The 18,116-nt window shown below is 42.9% G+C and overlaps 1 protein-coding gene across 1 annotated transcript in view; it reads left to right on the top strand.

Annotated features, from left to right (window-relative positions):
* CPED1 (cadherin like and PC-esterase domain containing 1) overlaps nucleotides 1-18,116 on the top strand; it is a 200,018-nt gene that overhangs the window by 164,170 nt on the left and 17,732 nt on the right. Inside the window, 1 exon segment of the mRNA XM_029910837.1 lies at nucleotides 7,970-8,106. Within this exon segment, the coding sequence (XP_029766697.1) occupies nucleotides 7,970-8,106 (137 nt within the window).

The raw sequence follows: 18,116 nt of genomic DNA, 5'->3' as shown, positions 1-18,116 counted from the left end.
GCTTAAAGTTTAATATTACTGTGGCGTGGTAGTGCCACTATAGTTAAGCTTGCGTCATAACATCTGTTCAAAGACTGACCTTTCAAAGTCCTCTAAAATTGACATGCTTTAGTTAGATGTCTTTGAAATTTGGTTAGCCTCTGGAGGGTACCGGGTAAAGCTAGTGACCCAAATTTGGAGTCATTTGAGCTCAGGGTTGCAAAGATAAAAACCCTGAAAAAATAGCCATTTTTAAAAAAGCTTCTAGGGCAGGTTTTTTTTTGGGCAGAGCTAGAAATCAAACTATTGATGTGGTGCAAGTCAAAATGGTCTCAATCTGTCTAATTTTACCCCAGGTAGTGTGAGTTTCCCACTAAATTTTTTGGGGACCCAAAATGAGAACAGAATATAATAAAATGTACATTTTTACACTGCCCATGCACCGATACAATATACTTTAAACTTGACATTTGTAACAGTTCTCTACAATCCAAATGGATAATCAGATCACTTTGAAATTTGGTGCACTTCATGGGGGTGTAGGGTAGCATTAGTGACCCAAGTTTGGGGTTATATCGCCGAGGGATTCCTGAGTTACAGCCACCGCAAGGAAACTGGTTTCCTTCTGCTGCCTTGTATTGTTAAACTGAGAGGTAGTAATCACACACCTGGTAGAGATTGATGGCTGTGAGCTCACCCTTCAATGAACAGAACTCAGGAGAAGTTAATCACAAGCCCCCTCCTAAAACAAAAGGAGCTTTGGACTGAATGGTTGGAGGTTGCTGTGATTTGTGAGTCATGGGTGGCAGTTTGGGGGGTGAGGGAGGGGAATGTAATCAAAGTATTTGGGGTGGGGGTGGGAAATAGACATGTGAACACCTCCTGGGAGGGGAAGAGAGGTATAGTGGGGTGGAGGATTGAGGAAATAAGGTGAGAGAGGTTTGGGGCTTCAGCCAGGGGAGGAGGGTTATCAGGAGAGGGGTAGATGCAGATGGATGGTAGGGGAGAAGAAAGAGGTTGGGGGTTCAGGTGTGGAAGGCCCCCAGCACTGCCAGTGCACCCAACTGCATCCCAACCTCCTGCACTCCACAGCTCTGCCAGTGTACCCCAACTCCCTGCACCCCAACCTCCTGCACTCCACAGCTTAGTGTACCCCAACTCCCTGCACCCAACCCTTTTCCACCTCCAGCTCTGCCAGTGCACCCCAACTCCTTGCACTCCTCAGCTCTGACAGTGCACCTCAACACTGTCATTTATTAGAAAATTGGCAGGTTCCTGATTGATTGGAAGACATGTACTGTATGGCATAGAACCATTCCAAGCTCCATTACCTCAGTGTTTCTCAGAGTTGGGTGTGCATGTGTGGTGGGGTGGACAACTGGCTCAATATACTAATTGCAATGCCTCGGTATCATTCAAATGTCAAAAAGGCAAAATCTATGGGTATTTTGTGTGATGCCCTTTTCATTCGGTACCCATTTCATCCAATATTACTAATTTGCAGCTGGTAAACGGCATAATTATTATATACAAAAATATATGAAGTTGCAGCTTTTTAAAAATACATGAGTTATAACCACTCTTAATTCTATAGGTATCCTGTTGGCACTGAATAATGCTTCCTATAGACAACATTTGTTATAACATATATCATCATTCACTCAAATCTTTAGCATATGTTTTAGCAGCGGTTCTCAAACTGGGGGTCGGGACCCCAAAGTGGGTCATGACCCCCCAGGGCTGGCATTACATTTGCTGGGGCCCAGGGCCGAAGCTGAAGCCTGAGCCTCACCACCCAGGGCCAAAGACAAAGCCCGATGGCTTCACCCCCTGGGTGGAGGGGCTCAGGTTATAGGCCCCTTGCCTGGGGCTGAGCTCTTGGGCTTTGCCCCCCCCCCAGTCCATGGTGGTGGGGCTCAGCCTTTGCCCCCCCCCCCCAGCCCAGGGCATGGGGGGTCGGGCAGGCTCAGGCTTCAGTCCCCCCTCCTGGGGTCGTGTAGTAATTTTCGCTGTCAGAAGGGGGTCACGGTGCATTGATCTTTGAGAACCCCTGTGCTATAGGATCGATCTACTTATTTATTAAATATAGGGAGAGCGCTAGTGATTGTAGATCACACAAACTGTTTGAAGAAGTTTTTCATATGGTACTTATCATTTTCAGTCACCAAAGTTTAACTTTTATTGTTCAGACATTTCAGTTCCTCAATATTTTGCTTTTTTAGTTTCTGATTTAAAAACACAGCAGCTCATAAATAGATGTGATATTAAGAAGAAAGTTCTGTAATGGAAGAGTGATCTCAGAAGTTACAGTTACTGCCAGACGTTTTATGTATTTGATTTGCAAGAATAAATTGAAATGTCAGGAAATTAAATGCCCAGTTTTTATACGATTGCTAAATTTAAACCACTCCTCCCCCAAAAGAAATTACCATTAGGGATGCTCTTTAACAACTTTTTACATTGGGAATATTTTTTAATTCTCTGTGAACAAAACTCCCAGGCCCTAAATATGAGTCACAAACCAATGTAGGTCAGGAAATTCAAAGTAAGACAAGCATTCTGTTCTTACTCTGTTATTCTAAAAGGGAGCATAGCAGTAATGGTGTGAGCTAGATCTTGTGAGGTGCTAACATGGCTGCAATTACCATAGTATTTGAATGCCTGAGAATCTTTAATGTATTTGCCCTCACAACACCAAGGTGAGGTAGGAACGTTTTACAGAGGGGAAACTGAAGCACAGAGACTTCCCAAGGTCACATAGGAAGTCTACGGCAGAGCAAGGGTTTGAAGCCAAATCTCCCAAATCCTAGGCTAGTGCCCTAACCCACAGAACCTTCCCTCCCTGTGCTGCAAGTCACCTGCCTAATGAAATCCCTAAATATATAAACACCCCCACCAGTTTGAACAGCAAAAGCTAGAACTTTAGGGCCTGATCCATAGCCCACTGAAGTCAAAGGAAACATGCCTGTTTACTTTAGCAGGATTTGAATAAGGACCTTTGTGCATCATTCACTAATAAAACCTCTAGGCATATGTGTGTATGTGTACAGTACATAGCAGTGTGAGCTAGGTAGTGCATTACTTTGCACAGTGGCAGGATTATAGGACAAATACTGCCCTTTACGTGCTCTTGCAAGGGCTTTCCAAGGGCTGACAGGAAAGATTTATGCCAGTTTTATGTGGGAGGACTCTATACTTATCTGTCTGATAAGCCAAAACACCCTGCCACTTACCAAATATATTTGCTTCCAGATTTCCCCTTTTATGTTTGGGGCCACCCCTATGCAAATCCTCTTTCTCATCAAGGTGTCAGGAAGAAACTCTCAAGGTATTTAGGACCCAGCAGTCTTGTTTTCCACAGTCTCATGCTCAACCTCTGCTATATTTTTATAGATTAAAATTAAACATGTCCATAGCAGTGTCCAAAATGTTCCTAATCCTGCAAGGGGGCCTGGCACATAAGGCTAATGGGGCTTAGGCTGCCTGAATAAACTTGTGCTTCCAAAAGCTGGGCTAGTGTAACCAGAGCCAGAAAAGTGACAGGCAGATCTTTAGAAGCCTCATTCCTGTTGTTCTGCCTTCCCTGCTGTCCATAGCCTCACACCCTAGCGTAGTGGTGAGAGCAGACAGTTCAAGCAGCCGACCAGTCACCACGACTCCTCTGATCTACTACCACAAGCTGCAAAGCACACGGTGACAGTGGCAATCTCTGACATGAAGGGTTCTCGGAGGCAGAGCCAAACAGAGCCACCATTTAGCAAACAAATGAGAAGTCAGTGCGGAGACTCGAATGCATTACATTCTGTTCGAGTCAAGTTGAAAGTGGGTTGACAGCAACAGAGACTGAACTGTTTCTCCTCAGAAGTAGTAAAGCATGGGAGTAAGCAGTGGAAGATCCCCCCTAAAACTGTCTTACTTATGTGCCTCAACACCTATTTGGAGAGACCATCTCCAGGAGAGGGTTCTGCAACCATTTCGTCCTTGGCCTCTCTGTCGAGATTGACAAATCTGCCAAATGTGACAGTAGTTTTTCTGATGTGTCCACTAGAAATCAGACTGAAACAGCAATCATATCACATAGGTCATTGAACAGCCATTGGATAGCAGTGATGTGGAATCACTACTGACCTATGCAGGACTTGCAAAAATAAGATTAAAAGCTTTATATCTGGATCCCATTGCCAATCCCCCTAAACCTCCTAGCCCTTCTGATACCCTATATGCTGTGGATCTCTTTGGGCTCTCTGGTTTTTCTTGAGCTGTCAGATGCCCACAAATACGTAGCTATTGCTCAGAAGTGCCCTGAAAAGCATATCCCCAAGCCTACAATTTTAAAATAAACCATTCAGTTAAATCAGCACTGAATGAATTCCTGTCCTCTTAACGAACAAGAAAAAAATGTACCAAGCAAGGAATTGAAGAATCCACAGGCATTTACTTATCTGCAAAGATTCCTCCTCCATACTGCACAACCAATACATTGACCTTAGCCTTATCAGGATAGACTTGAAGCCAAGCCTTCATGCCATTTATCCTTACTGGAGTAGCAATATTGAACCTGATCCAACCTGTGTTTGCTGAGTCTCTTTACCCACTTGACCCACCTTATAGCAAGTTACATATCTTCAATTTGTTTGAACTTACAACTCCTATGTCACTTGCACTTATCAATGTTAAGTTGCCAATGTGTCTTCCAGATAACTTGGCCCAGAGATGCCCAATTATGGAAGGTAGTGCACGTATCTGAGGTGTTTCATCAGCTCTGGCCATATAACTATTGTAACCGGCCCCACTGCCGGGAGTCGCTCTGAGTATGTCTACACATCAAAGAAAAACCTGCAGCTGGCCCATGCCAACTGACTTGGGTTCGCCGTGGGTTTTTCTTTGCTGTGTACCCTCTGAGTGCTGTGGAACACCAGTCCCCTAGATGGCTGGTAGCGTGCTGGGCGTACCACAGGCTTAGTGGCGAGTGCTAGAGGAGCTCCAAGCACTAGGCCCTTCAGTCTCTAGCCCTTGGTGTGTTTCCATAAGCACAGCATCTGAGCAATAGCGAAGGATGCCAGCAATAAATGGTGCAATTAATGATTGCTTTAAGTTACATTAAGTTAAGTTCCTAACACAGCCCCTGAGGACAGTCCAGTCCAGGGGTAAGGAGGTGGGGCCCCTATGGCCTGGTGCCAAAGGTACTCACTCCAGGCCACTGCTCTCCTGCAGGCAGTCACACACTGGCCTGCAGATCCCCCAGCTAGAGGCCAGTCCTCTTGTCCAGCACCTATACTCTTAGTCAGGCCTGTCCATATGCTCACTTTCCCTGCCCCCGCTGCAGGATACTTCTGGGTTTCTATCTTGTACAACTGCCACTGGACCCTTTGCTAGCAAGAGGCTGCTTTCCAAACTGGCTCCCAGATCCCAACCTGTCTGGCCTTCTCTTTGCCACCAGCTCCCAGCCTGCTGCCTCCAGCTGGTTGCTCTTTATCTAACACAACCTCCGGGTCCCCTCTGGCCTTTAGCAATACTTTCCTTTCTTGTGCTGGAGGGTTATGGATCCCTCTATTGGCTGGATGTTGCATTTTAATATAGTCAAATGCAAGGTCATACCTCTAGGATCAATGAATGCAACCCATACTTCCTAAATGGGCGACTGTATTCTGAAAGCAGAGACTCTGAAAAGGATTTAGGAGTTATAGTGGACAAGCAACTCAAAGTGATTGGCCAGTGCAGTGGTGTGGCAAAGAAGGCTAATGGGATCTATGGATGTATAAACGGGAGCACTGAGTGGGAGTAGGGTGCTGATTTTACCTCCGTACACAGCATTAGTGAGGCAGATACTGGAATACTGTGTACAGTTCTGGTGTCCACATTTTACAATGGGTGTTGAAAAATTAGAGAGGGTGCAGAAAAGAGTCTCAAAAATTATTGCGGACTGGAAAAAATGCCTCACAGAGAGAGATTAAAGAGCTTGAGAGGTGACTTGATTATGGTGTATAAGGTACCTTCATGGAAATAAAGTACTGGGTTATAAAGGGCTCTTTATAACCTAGTGGAGAAAGGTAGAACAAGAACCAATGGCTGGAAGTTAAACCCAGACAATTTAAAAATAGAAATAAGGCACAACCATAACAACAGTAAGGGTGATTCACCATTGGAGCAAACTACTAAGGATACGCCATCTCTGATGTCTTCAAATCAAGACTGGATGCCTTTCTAGAAGAAGTGCTTCAGTTAAACATAAGTTATTGGGCTCAGTACAGAAGTAACTGGATGAAATTCTGTGGTCTATACAGGACGTCGGACTAGATGATCTAATGATCCCTTCTGGCCTTAAAACCTAAGAATATATGCAGATATTTGAGCCTCAATTGCATCCCAACTGAAAATGTAGAAGGGCTGATCTCAGCCCTAAGGGAATCTTCTGGGAAAGATGAACCAATTCTAAATAATAGTTTTTCCTGTTACTGAGAAGTTAGAACAAATAAATCAATAACCGCTTACAAGGCTCGGTTTAATATTCTAAGCCTGCCACTGCAGAAGCAGCTGCCAGCACCTTCTACAGAGAGGATGCTGCAGTAAGAGAAACCACCGTTGTAGAAAAGAGGCTGTCAAATACTGAGGACCAGGACTATACTGCAAATTTTTGCTGGCTGGTTATGTTAGTAGGGGGTGTGAAGAAGTGTGACCTGTGCCCAACACAGCTGTGCCAGCAAAAGCCCTACCGTAGATATGGTTAAACTGGCAAAGGTGCATTTTTACTAACGGAGTTTGTTTCTCCAGAACAGGGATGGGTGGGTTGCAGTTGGCACCAGCAAAGTCTTCCTAGTGTAGTACTGGCCTCATGAGGGCTGAGCATTTTCAGGTCTCTTCAACTCTCTTCAGAGCCTGAGGGCTTCTCTATATGGCAAGTTAGTGTGGAGCAAGATTCTGTAGCGCACTGGTTGGCCATACACTAACTCATCCTGTAGATCCTGCTACTAGGCACTAAAAGTTTTGTAGTGCATTTTGACATAGTGCATTTGAAACAGGAGTATGTCAAAGTGCACTAGGGAACGTTTAGTGCATGGTAGTAGGGTCCACACAGAGAGTAAGTGCATGGCAAACTGGTATGCTGTATAGAGTCACACCCTGGCTTGCTGAGCATTAACTCACTATATAGATATGCCCTTAGTTCTATTAATTTTCACTAAGACTTAGGGGTAAAATTTTGAAAAGCACATAAGTAACTTAGGGCACATCTACACTTAAAACGCTGCATCGGTGTGGCTGTGGCACTGTAGTGCTTTAATGAAGACACTCTAAGCTTATGGAAGAGAGCTCTCCCATCAGCTTAATTAATCCACCTATCCAAGAGGTGGTAGCTATTGTGATAGGAGACATGGTGCTGTCTCCGAGGGGATGGGGGCGGGGGAGAGTAGGTCATGTGGATTTTTCACACCCTTGAATGATGTTGTTATACCGATACAGGTCTATAGTGTAAACCACATCTTAGGAACCTAAGTCCTATTTTCAAAAAACGACATAGGCATTTAAGAATCTAAATCTCATTGACTTTCAGTGAGACCTTAGCACCAAAGTCATTTTTGAAAATGGGACTTAGGCTCCTCAGTCACTTAAGCACTTTTGAAAATTCTACTCCACATCTTCTTCTCTGTCTCGTTTTTGTGCATTACCCACTTGAATCATGCTTCCTTTCCTAGCAAGGATTGGCTGGTACAAGGAAGGAAAACTAGGAATGAGCCCAAATTAAAACACTGGATCTGGACATTCCCAAATTTTTCAGGCGAAGCAAAAATCCCAGTGTTTGCTAACTGGAAAAGGAGCTAGCACAGGAGCAAGAAATACTATTTTCAAGCTTCCAAAATAACAGAGAGTTAAAAATTATTAAAACCTACATGAGACAGAACTAGACAGTGTCTCATTAATTAAGTAGTAAGAGTACCTTAGCCTGCTGACAAAAATATGTAGGAGAGTCAAAAGACATTTTGCTGTTTTCCAGGGCAGTGGATTGTGCCTTGCCTCAGCTGTGCTGACAACAGAACCTGTGACTGGCGAGAAATAACATGGCAGCCACACAACTGTCAGTATTCTGTCTTGACTAAGCCAGAGCTCCAGCAATGTGTAGAAGGCAGAAAGGTATGCAACCAATTTATCTTTTTTGCCTGCTGTATCTGTAACAGAAGATAAATCATCCACGTCTATTCACACTGAACTTTATTGTTCTGAAGGTCTTTACAAATGTGAAGAAATATGCATTGTGATTAGTGTATAAGAAAAATCACTTTTTATAACATTGCTAGAGGAATGTTAGAAGGGATTCAGATCACAACAAACAATGATTATGTAGAATTGAACCCCTTATAATGTATTTTTTACACTGCCATTTGACATAGACCTTCAGTTGATATTAATGAAATTTCAAGACATAACAGATAGATGGCTATGAAATACCTGTAGTGCATTTGGCAGTAGTAAGCATGTAAGCCTTACAAGTGAAAAATAATTTGCATTGTTGTTAGAGACTGACACATACTTTGCATGCAAGCTTTGTTTCTTCTGCTGTATACCTAATGCATGGCATTGCTTGTGCATACTAATCTTACAAAGTCTTCTTGCACATTCTTTTCTTATAGTGAAACTTCTAAGGTGATTGCTTGGAAACACAGTGTCTTCTTAATAGGCATGGTATGACTGTATAACATTTGAGAGAGATCTCTGAGCTGAGATTCAGGTACAATTACTGGGAATACAAGTGTCCAGAAAGTAAGTAATGGTTATAAAGATTTTTGACAATATATTTCCTAGGTAAAAAAAATGTCTTTTGGATTAAACCAGAGACCTTCTCTATTCAGAAAAAAATAATTACTCTTTTGTATTTTTCTTCCTTCCTTTCTTCTTAACTGGCCACTTCACAGCCAGCACAAGGTCCTTCATTGAATTCTGGCTTCTTTCTCCCTTTGTTTTTTCCCTGAGACAGGGGCACTTCTGGATTGTGCAAATCCAGCTGTGGGACAGATTCTGCTGTCAATTACACCCGCATAAATTGGAGTGGCTCCACTAAAGCCATTTCATTTCTGGGCCAGGTGCTAGGGAGAATACTTGCCCCTAATTTACGGTGCATCTAGCTCCAAATGTCCCCTTTATTAAAAGAGAAGAGAGCCTGGGACATTGTAGACAGTTCCCAACAGAATAACAGTCTGATACTATCTTGGAGCAATCACTGCTGAATGATCTAGGACAGGCTCAGGACCCTCACAGCTGGAGCAATGTCATGGTAATACAGGGACAGTTTGCAAGGGAATGGGATTTTTTTAAAGTTAAAATACACTTTTTATGCAAGCGTGAATGCACACTTTGTCACATTGTTGCTGAGTCCTTAGCCACTGGGCCCAATTCCAATCTGAGTTACGGTGGTGTAAATCCAGATTAACTTCATTTCCATGGGGAAAAGAGGAATTCACTGCTTCAGGCAGTGGAGCAGTACTGAAGTAACTCCACAGAGCCTTCAAAGCTCTAGCACTCCCTTTCATAGAGGGCATGGACCAGAGACAGTGCATCAAATTCTCCAGCTCATCCCCAGTTTACTGCCTGTTGCTGCACTCGGCGCCTCCATGAAATTAGACTCCATATCAGGCTGTGGGTGTGGATGCCTTCCATGGCTTCTTCAGATCCTTCTCCCATAAAGGGTGACCAGACAGCAAATGTGAAAAATCGGGACAGGGGGTGGAAGGTAATAGGAGCCTATATAAGAAAAAGATCCAAAAATTGGGACTGTCCCTATAAAATCGGGACATCTGGTCACCCTACTCCCATATGAGTAGCAGAATTGTGCCAAAGAGTGGGAGTTGGATTTGCCCCCATGTACAACACAGTAACCTTTGGAGTGGTTGAGGTCACAAATGAAGAGTTTGATGGCCTCAGCTTAGTCCTTAAGGTATGTGGCTATTTGTTCACATCAATAACCCACCACAAGTTGGCCAGCAAATCAAAGGCTGTAGATAACAAGGGAGCAGCATGTCCCAATGAAGGTGCATTCCCAGAACTGAGTTGGGAAGTGTACAGAGTGCCTAGTCACCCAGTGCATGACTGACCGTACAACACTCCCTCCCTCTCACCAGCACCAAAATCAGTCCCAACATTTGTTAAAGGGTCCATTAAAATAGAAGAAGTATGCATGCCTGAAGTTCATGAGCCTGATTCTAATCTCAGCTCTGGTGGTGTAAATCCTGAGTAACTCCATTGAAGTCAGTGATTTACACCAGTGTCAGATCAGAATCAGGCCCCATGTAAACTACAGTGACTCTCTGTTAATGATAAAGACAATACAAAACAGGGGGAGTGCAACCGGGTGGCTCACCCATTAATGGCTGGAGGTTAGCCCCTGCCCTGATTACAGAATGAACCCCTCTGAAAGGAATCAGGTGATTCCAGTATAAAAGCAGCAGAAAGCTGCAGGGGGGATGTCCAGGAAATGGTGGCTGTCTCTGTAGAGTATGTAAAGAGAATGAAGGCTCCTGCAGGGCCCTGAGTCAGCAGGTGGGAAGGCACCAGTGGGGAGGGCCTGTAAAGAGGCAGGAGGCAGAAGCCAGACCCTGACAGAGGACAGTCTGTGCCCATCTGAAACTGGGATGAGGGCTGGGAGAGTTTGTAGGGTTGCCAACCCTCCAGGATTGTCCGGGAGTCTCCAGGAATTAAAGATTAATTTTTCATTAAAGATTATGTCATGTGATGAAATCTCCAGGAATTCCTCCAACCAAACTTGGCAACCCTAGGAGTTTCTAGTTCTCTTTTGAAAGGCTGTGTTATTTTGGATTATCAAGAGAGAGACACTGAACTGTGGTTGGGGCCTGGAGGGCCAATGGACCTGAGCACTGAGTAAACTGGACCCCAGGGGGTGTGGAGCGAATCCTTTGGACTGTGTGGAGTTTAAATCCTGAAGAAGGAGCAAACAGAGGCAGGGCAATGCTGAAGTACCCCTGGCCCAAAGGGGGTGCTCTGGAGGCAGTTGACTCTATTATAATAAGTAATTAGAAAACTCTGTAAAGCTAAAAGATTTGTCAAATAACCTTCCATAGGGTAGAAATCTGTTGACTGGATGCTCTTGTCTCAGCACAGACATTTGTTTGAGACAGTTCTTTTAATGGGTCTGTTCTTTGTTAAACTCTAATTTCTGTGGCATTTTAGCTTTTGCTATATTTCTCCAGTACACCTTAATTTTTCTTTCCCTCTGGTATTATTTTTATTTTGACTTTGCAATGGGATTAACTCTGTGAAGCATTTTGGGATAATTTGAGCATAAGTGACTAAATCAAATAAGGGCAGATCCTGGCTCATGTGAGTAGATGCTCTGCAGTAGGAGGGACTTGTTCCCATGTGAGTTGGCTGAGCGGGAGTGGCCCTAAAGTTGTATTACATTGGACTGTCAGGGACTGATCACATTTAGGTCCCTTTGCACCACTCTGTAAAAGGGCCTTGGTGTAAATGAGAATCAGGTCCTAAATACTGTGTTGTTAATTAGGTGTTCTTCAAAAAGGACTTTAGTAAATGTTCTGCATATTTTAATGCATTTATACTTTAGCACTTTTGTTCCTTTTGAAAGGTGGTTAAGTGGGGTGTATCAGTACTGTGCATATTTGTTGTGAATGAACATGTTTATATCACATGACATCATGATAACCATCATATAAATATTTACATCTCCCAAATCCTGGTATTAATTTCAAACTGTTATGTACATTAGTGACTCCACAAGTGCTCAAAGCTAAATTCCACCCAGACTAATGATAGGATTATTTCTGTAGTACAATAAGCAAAATATTTCAAAGCTGAAACGTACAGGGAGATTAGAGGAAGAAGAAAGGAGCAATATACATATACTATACTATACATATAAAATGATGGGGTCTAAATTAGCTGTTACCACTCAAGAAATAGATCTTGGAGTCATTGTGGATAGTTCCCTGAAAACATGCAGTCAATGTGCAGTGGCCGTCAAAAAATGTGAACAGAACGTTGGGAATCATTAAGAACAGGATAGATAGAAAATATCATATTGCTTCTATATAAATTCATGGTACGCCCACATCTTGAATACTGCGTGCAGATGTGGTCACCCCATCTCAAAGAAGATATATTGCAATTGGAAAAGGTTCATAAAAGGGCAACAAAAATGATTAGGGGTATGGAACGGCTTCCATATGAGGAGTGATTCGTAAGATTGGGACTTTTCAGCTTGGAAAAGGGGGGGATTAAGGGGGGATATAATAGAGGTTTATAAAATCATGACTGGTGTGGAGAAAGTAAATAAGGAAGTGTTATTTACTCCTTCTCATAGCACAAGAACTAGGGGGTCACCAAATGAAATTAATAGGCAGCAGGTTTAAAACAAACAAAAGGAAGTATTTTTTCACACAATGCACAGTCAATCTGTGGTACTGCTTGCCAGAGGATGTTGTGAAGGCCAAGAATATATCAGGGTTCGAAAAAGAACTAGATATGTTCATGGAGGATAGGTCCATCAATGGCTATTAATCAGGATGAGCAGGGATGGTGTTCTTAGCTTCTGTTTGCCAGAATCTGGGAATGAGCGACAGGGGATGAATCACTTGATTACCTGTTCTGTTCATTCCCTCTGGGGCACCTGGCATTGGCCACTGTTGGAAAAGAGGATACTGGGCTAGATGGACCTTTCTGACCCAGTATGGCCAGTCTTATGTTCTAGAAATGCCAAACAAGTCAGGGGCTGGAGGGTGGGAGGGGTTGGTGTAGAGTGCTGTGCAGTTTCTATTGCCATTTGTTGAAGATAAATGAAGACTCTGCATAACTCAGTCATGGCTCCCCCACTCAAAAGTAATATGCTTATCTGATCTATCTACCTATCTATTCTAGAATTTAGTATGAGCTTCCTCACCACAGTAAATTATAATACCGAGCTGTTCTATAGCACTTTTCATCTCTAGAGCTCAAAGTGCATTACAACGTATTGTTATCCACATTTTACAGATGGACAAACTGAGTCACAGAGAGGAAGTGACTTGCCCAAAGTCATCCAGCAGGCCAGTGGCAGCGTCAGGAACAAATCCCTTGAGATCTAGCCCAATGTTCCACCCACCCGGTCACATTGCCACCATAGTATCTGAGCTCTGATCTCAAGTACATAAAACCTTTATATATAAACAACAAACACTTTATTGCTTTTTTTATTTCGCAACTTCTCTCTCTATATATGTCTTATATATGTGTGTGTACGTGACTAGCATGATTGACTTAGCTGGAACAATGGCCTCAACTGAATTATCTTTGGAAGTCTCCCATCAAAGTACTAACTTGGCCTGACCCAACTAACTTGGCCTGACCCAACTTGACTTTTGAACAGTGTTAATCTTGTCATAAGGCACAAAATAAACAGGCTTGGACACGGTTAGCATTTGAATAGGAAAAGCCAGCAGGAAGTGATGTTCATGATTTATTAGGTTGAAAGCTTTCCTCTGAGTCAGTACTGAACTAGTGCCTCAGTATGGTGTTTCTGGATACTGTTCTCCTGAAGGTGATTTCTTACAGCTCAGATGTAATACTGAGGATCTGAACAACTATGGTTGTGTAAAATCCCTACAGCACTAATAAATAAATAAATAAATAAAAAGTAGGGACGTTAATTCCAATGTCCCTTGTCAAATTCCAGTGAAAATACTTTAAAAATAAATTCTTTACCTTTTATCCTGAATTGTTGTGTAATGTGTCTGTGAACTGGTAACAGTTGCTTTGCTTAACCTATGAGGGACCGGCATTTCAGAGACAGATTAAATGAAACAGGTTGCATGAAGTGTGTAAATAACTTTGGCCCCTTTTTGGATGAAAGTCAGCATATCTAAGAACGTCAGATATACATTGTAAGATCATTACTGTGGCTTCTTCATGTTTCATAGGGAAACAATAGAATGCAGTTTTAAAAATGCAATAGAATGCAGTTTTAACTTTTTTTATTCACATTTCTAAAATACAATTCTATTGTATTGTGTCCATCCATACTCTATTGTATTGTGTCCATCCCATAACTTTGCTACAAATAAAACGTAGAGAATAAATGGGTTTTAGTTTAGTTTTTTTTACTTCAACCTAGTTTTATTTCTTGTATTAAAATCTGTGCCTATTTCAGAGATAATTTATAAAATATATTTGGTTCTTTATAACAGAAATCTAATTCACCCTGGCTATGTTTTCCAGGTGTCTTTGTTTTGTCATTTAACTACTTTTTAACTTTTGTACGTGTGAGTTAGTTCTGTTTCATGTGAACTTCAGACCACCTGTGGTGAAAGAATAAGACACAAATTGGTTGTGACATGAAACAGGATATAAATCCCCCAAAACCGTTTATAAGGGGCCTTATTTTACTTTGTGGTGTGTTAGCAGCACTAATCCATCACATGTTTGCATTTCAAACACAACAAACAGGAAAGTGATCTAAAATATTGAAACTGAAGGAGATTTCTGCAGGGAGGGATTCTCATTCAGCCAGCTTCTAGTATCTGTAGTCTCTTTGCCTTTGAACTCCTGGTTAAGGCAAATTGAACGCAGGCTACATTACACTGTAGATTCTAGTCGCTGGGGGAATTACGTACGCATAACCTAATTATATCAAAGAAATGTGCAATCAAAATAGAGGATAAATTTGTATTACATCTGTGTGACACAACCCCATATAACTGTATCATTAATGAGCTTTCGCTGTAAGATTTATGAGACTTATTAAAGCATAACACTAATTATTATACAAGGTAACTTTTTAAAAGATGTCATGGGAAAGAGATTCTAAGAGCTAACTAGCCATTCAATTAGCAATGCACAGAAATCTGACCTAAATAACCAGGAAAAAAGGTTGTATTTTGTTTATCATTCTAACATACTATTCTGAGTTTAGCCCGGTAATAAAATACCTGTGAGCCATGTGTAATTAAGAACAGGAAATATGAAAAGGCAATATTTGTGGAAGTACTTGAAATTCAGCTGTTAAAACAGGGACTCTAGTTTATATTTTCTGAATAATGTCTTAGGGTTAAGTGGTGTTTTGGATTAAAGGTGTTTAAATTTCGTAAGTGTGGTTAATTTATAATGATAGGTCTGGCTAAGAAGTGGAATTCCACTATTCTTACACAATTTATTGAAGCCTGTTTGGTCGTAATGGGAATTTTTCACACTAAACCTCTGCAACCGAAGACACTGTCTCTGCAGAAATTTTGCACTATATGAAGTAAAAATGTGATCCTGTAGTCCTTATGCAGATAAAATTCCCATTTACTTGAAGACTGCAAGGCACAATTGTAAAGAAACCAAGATATCGCACATTGTAAACACTGAATCATTCATTTGTGAATGTCGCACAGCTAAGCATCCGATCTTATACACATCTCCTCTACTGAGGTATTTCCATTATATGCTAAAGGCCAGATGCAGAACTGGGGTAAACTGGTGCAACTGAACTGAAGTAAATGGTGCTATGGCTACTGCACATTTGATTACATTCAGGGCTTAAATTCAGCTGGAGCTGTCTGGAGCCCAGCTCCAATAAATATATGCACAGCTCTGGGGGGCCACGAGCTGGTTTCAGGGGGTCCACAGGGCCCTGCACCTGAAGCCTGGTGCATCTCGCACAAGGATGACGAACCAAGCCCCAGCACGTCTCCCACGGGGTGGAAACGCCCAGCCCCAGAACCTCCCGCAAGGCTGAAGCCTTGACCCCTGGCACTCCCCAGCCGCCCCTGTTAGGCTAAAGCCCTGAGACCCCTGCCCTGCAGCTGAAGCCCAGAGCCCCGCCACCTCACAAGGCAGAAGCCTATAGCCGCACCTCCCCCTCAACCCCTCTGGGCAGAAGCTTTAATAAAAATAATTATGTGACAATTTATTTTTGTGAATGCTGTGCAATTTATTTTCATGGTAATTATGGGAAATTAACATATTTACGTACTGTATATGGAGAGCAGATGACAGATACGGGCGGCTGATGCAGAATGTGAGCAAACGTGTCTTTCTGACATAATCAACAAGGGCGAAGGTCCTTAGGTAATTAATCACACCTGATTTATGTGTATGGTTAACTTCTGTGTACAGTACTCAATTCCCCAGCATGAGTCCAAAAAATTAAATGACTGTTTTTCACAAGAAAAAGGAAACTCTGATTTAGAGGCCAGTGGGGAAGTTAGTGGCACTGTTGTTCGTCAGGATGAAGAGGCAGCATAGAGCATCCCTGATGAGCAAGAAGAACATGACGATGAACCGGAATGTGGCAGGAGTGACCTACCGCTGTGTTAATCAGACAGCCAAAAAAATGATTTTCGTGAAAAAAAACTTGTGACTAAATGTTAGAAAAGGTAAGCTGGGTTGCAGCATCTGTGCAAAAGTACAGTCTCTCAGAGTTATGAGCAGAGGTTAAAGCTTGGGCTAATTCTGATGTTTCAAGCTATGGGGACAGCAAATTAAAACAAATGAAGTCTCTGCGGAAAAAGATCTATGAGCACAAAGTCTCAGAGTCACAAAGCTGCAGAAAATATTCAGAGGGAGGCAGAGAAAGATATATCGATAGCATGTCAAGTGTCAGGGCAGTCACAGCATATTGAAGCTATGTGGGGAGTATTCCGTGCTGTGTGCAAACTGGCAAAACAAAATCGTCCCTCCTACAATTTTGAAACAGAAATTGATCTGCAGAAGTTAAATGGACTAAATATGGGGCGAATTCTGCACTAAAATGTCATCTGCACTAGCATACAGCAGCACATTGTGGAGGAAATGAAGAAAAAATATTTAAAAATATAATCTCGTAAGTGCAAAATCACAGTGATGATTGATGAGTTAACTACTTTGAGCCAGGCTTCCACTCTTATCACCTACACGATTTGCAACGGAGAGATGGAGGAGCCTATGAACATGTTTGTTGACCTAATCGAGCTTCCAGCCGCTGATGCCTCAACCATTGCCAGAATCTTGCTGCAAAAGTTGGATGCAGTTGGATTCATGGAGGCTTATGGTACTTAAAGGAACACTTGGAGGCTCTTGCTTGTGCTGGAGCCACAGTCACACTAGGTCAGAAAAGCGGAGCGGCTTCTACAGCTGCATTTTCCAAAGGTAATTGTCTGGCACTGCTCCGCCCACTGATTGGAACTCTCTGTTCATGAGCTCCTGCAGGATGTTCATGGAGTCAGCCACTTCAAAGTATTTATAGACAAACTGTACTCTGTACCATGCCTCCCCTAAAAGCACAAGGGAACTTCAAGAATGTGCGGCATCTTTGCATGTAAAAATCTTGACAATTGGGTGCGTTCTGGGAACGCGATGGGTTGCATCAAGTAGCTGTGCAGTGAAAGTGGTCTGGAAGAATTACCGTGCTCTCTTTCTTCACTTCCAGCAGTCAGCAGAAGCAAAAGGTAAAGAAAAAGACATACTTTCTGATGCTCTACAAACGTTAGCGGAACTGTCACTTGAGCCACAGTCTAGGGAAATCAATATCCAAAGTGCACAAGGCAAAATTCTGAGGCAGATTCATGTTTTTGAGCAGAGAGTGAAAGAAATAGGAGAGCAAGAGAGGCTTGCATGAGAAGCTGAAGCTACGATGGAATTTCAGGGAATCGCGCTGGACACAAACACAAGAGGCATCATGTCAATCAACTGATCACAATTCTACAGAAGTTTGGCAAACCAGCTGCAGCATAGGCTCATAGACAAAACAGATGATCAACCTGCTGCTGATGTCAAAGTTCTATATCCTAGGAACTGGCCGCAGGATGCCACCATACTCCATGGAGAATGTGAAGTCAAGGCTCACTGCCATAGGTTGCAATTGGATGAGAGAGCGGTAGTGTGTGGGTTCAGAGAATACAAGGACAGTCACCAGAAGGCAATGCCAGCTCCTGTAAGATCTCTTGTAAAGTGCTTCAGTACCATACTGACATAGGTGCTGACTCCATGGGTGCTCCAGCCAAGCTCCCCCACTCCCCCCAGCACCTCTCGCTCACCGCTGATCAACTCCTCCCTCTCCCAGTGCCTCCTGGCCACTGCAATCAGCTGTTCTGTGGCATGCAGGAGGTGCTGGGAGGGTGGGGGGAGGAGCAGGGATGGGATGCTCTTGGGGGAGGGGGCGGAAAGAGGCAGGGAAGAAG

Source organism: Terrapene carolina, unplaced genomic scaffold (genome assembly GCF_002925995.2).
Source record: "Terrapene carolina triunguis isolate 2854851 unplaced genomic scaffold, T_m_triunguis-2.0 Scaffold68, whole genome shotgun sequence".
In the NCBI taxonomy this organism is placed as follows: domain Eukaryota; kingdom Metazoa; phylum Chordata; order Testudines; family Emydidae; genus Terrapene; species Terrapene triunguis.
This window is presented reverse-complemented; position numbering and strand designations above follow the sequence as displayed.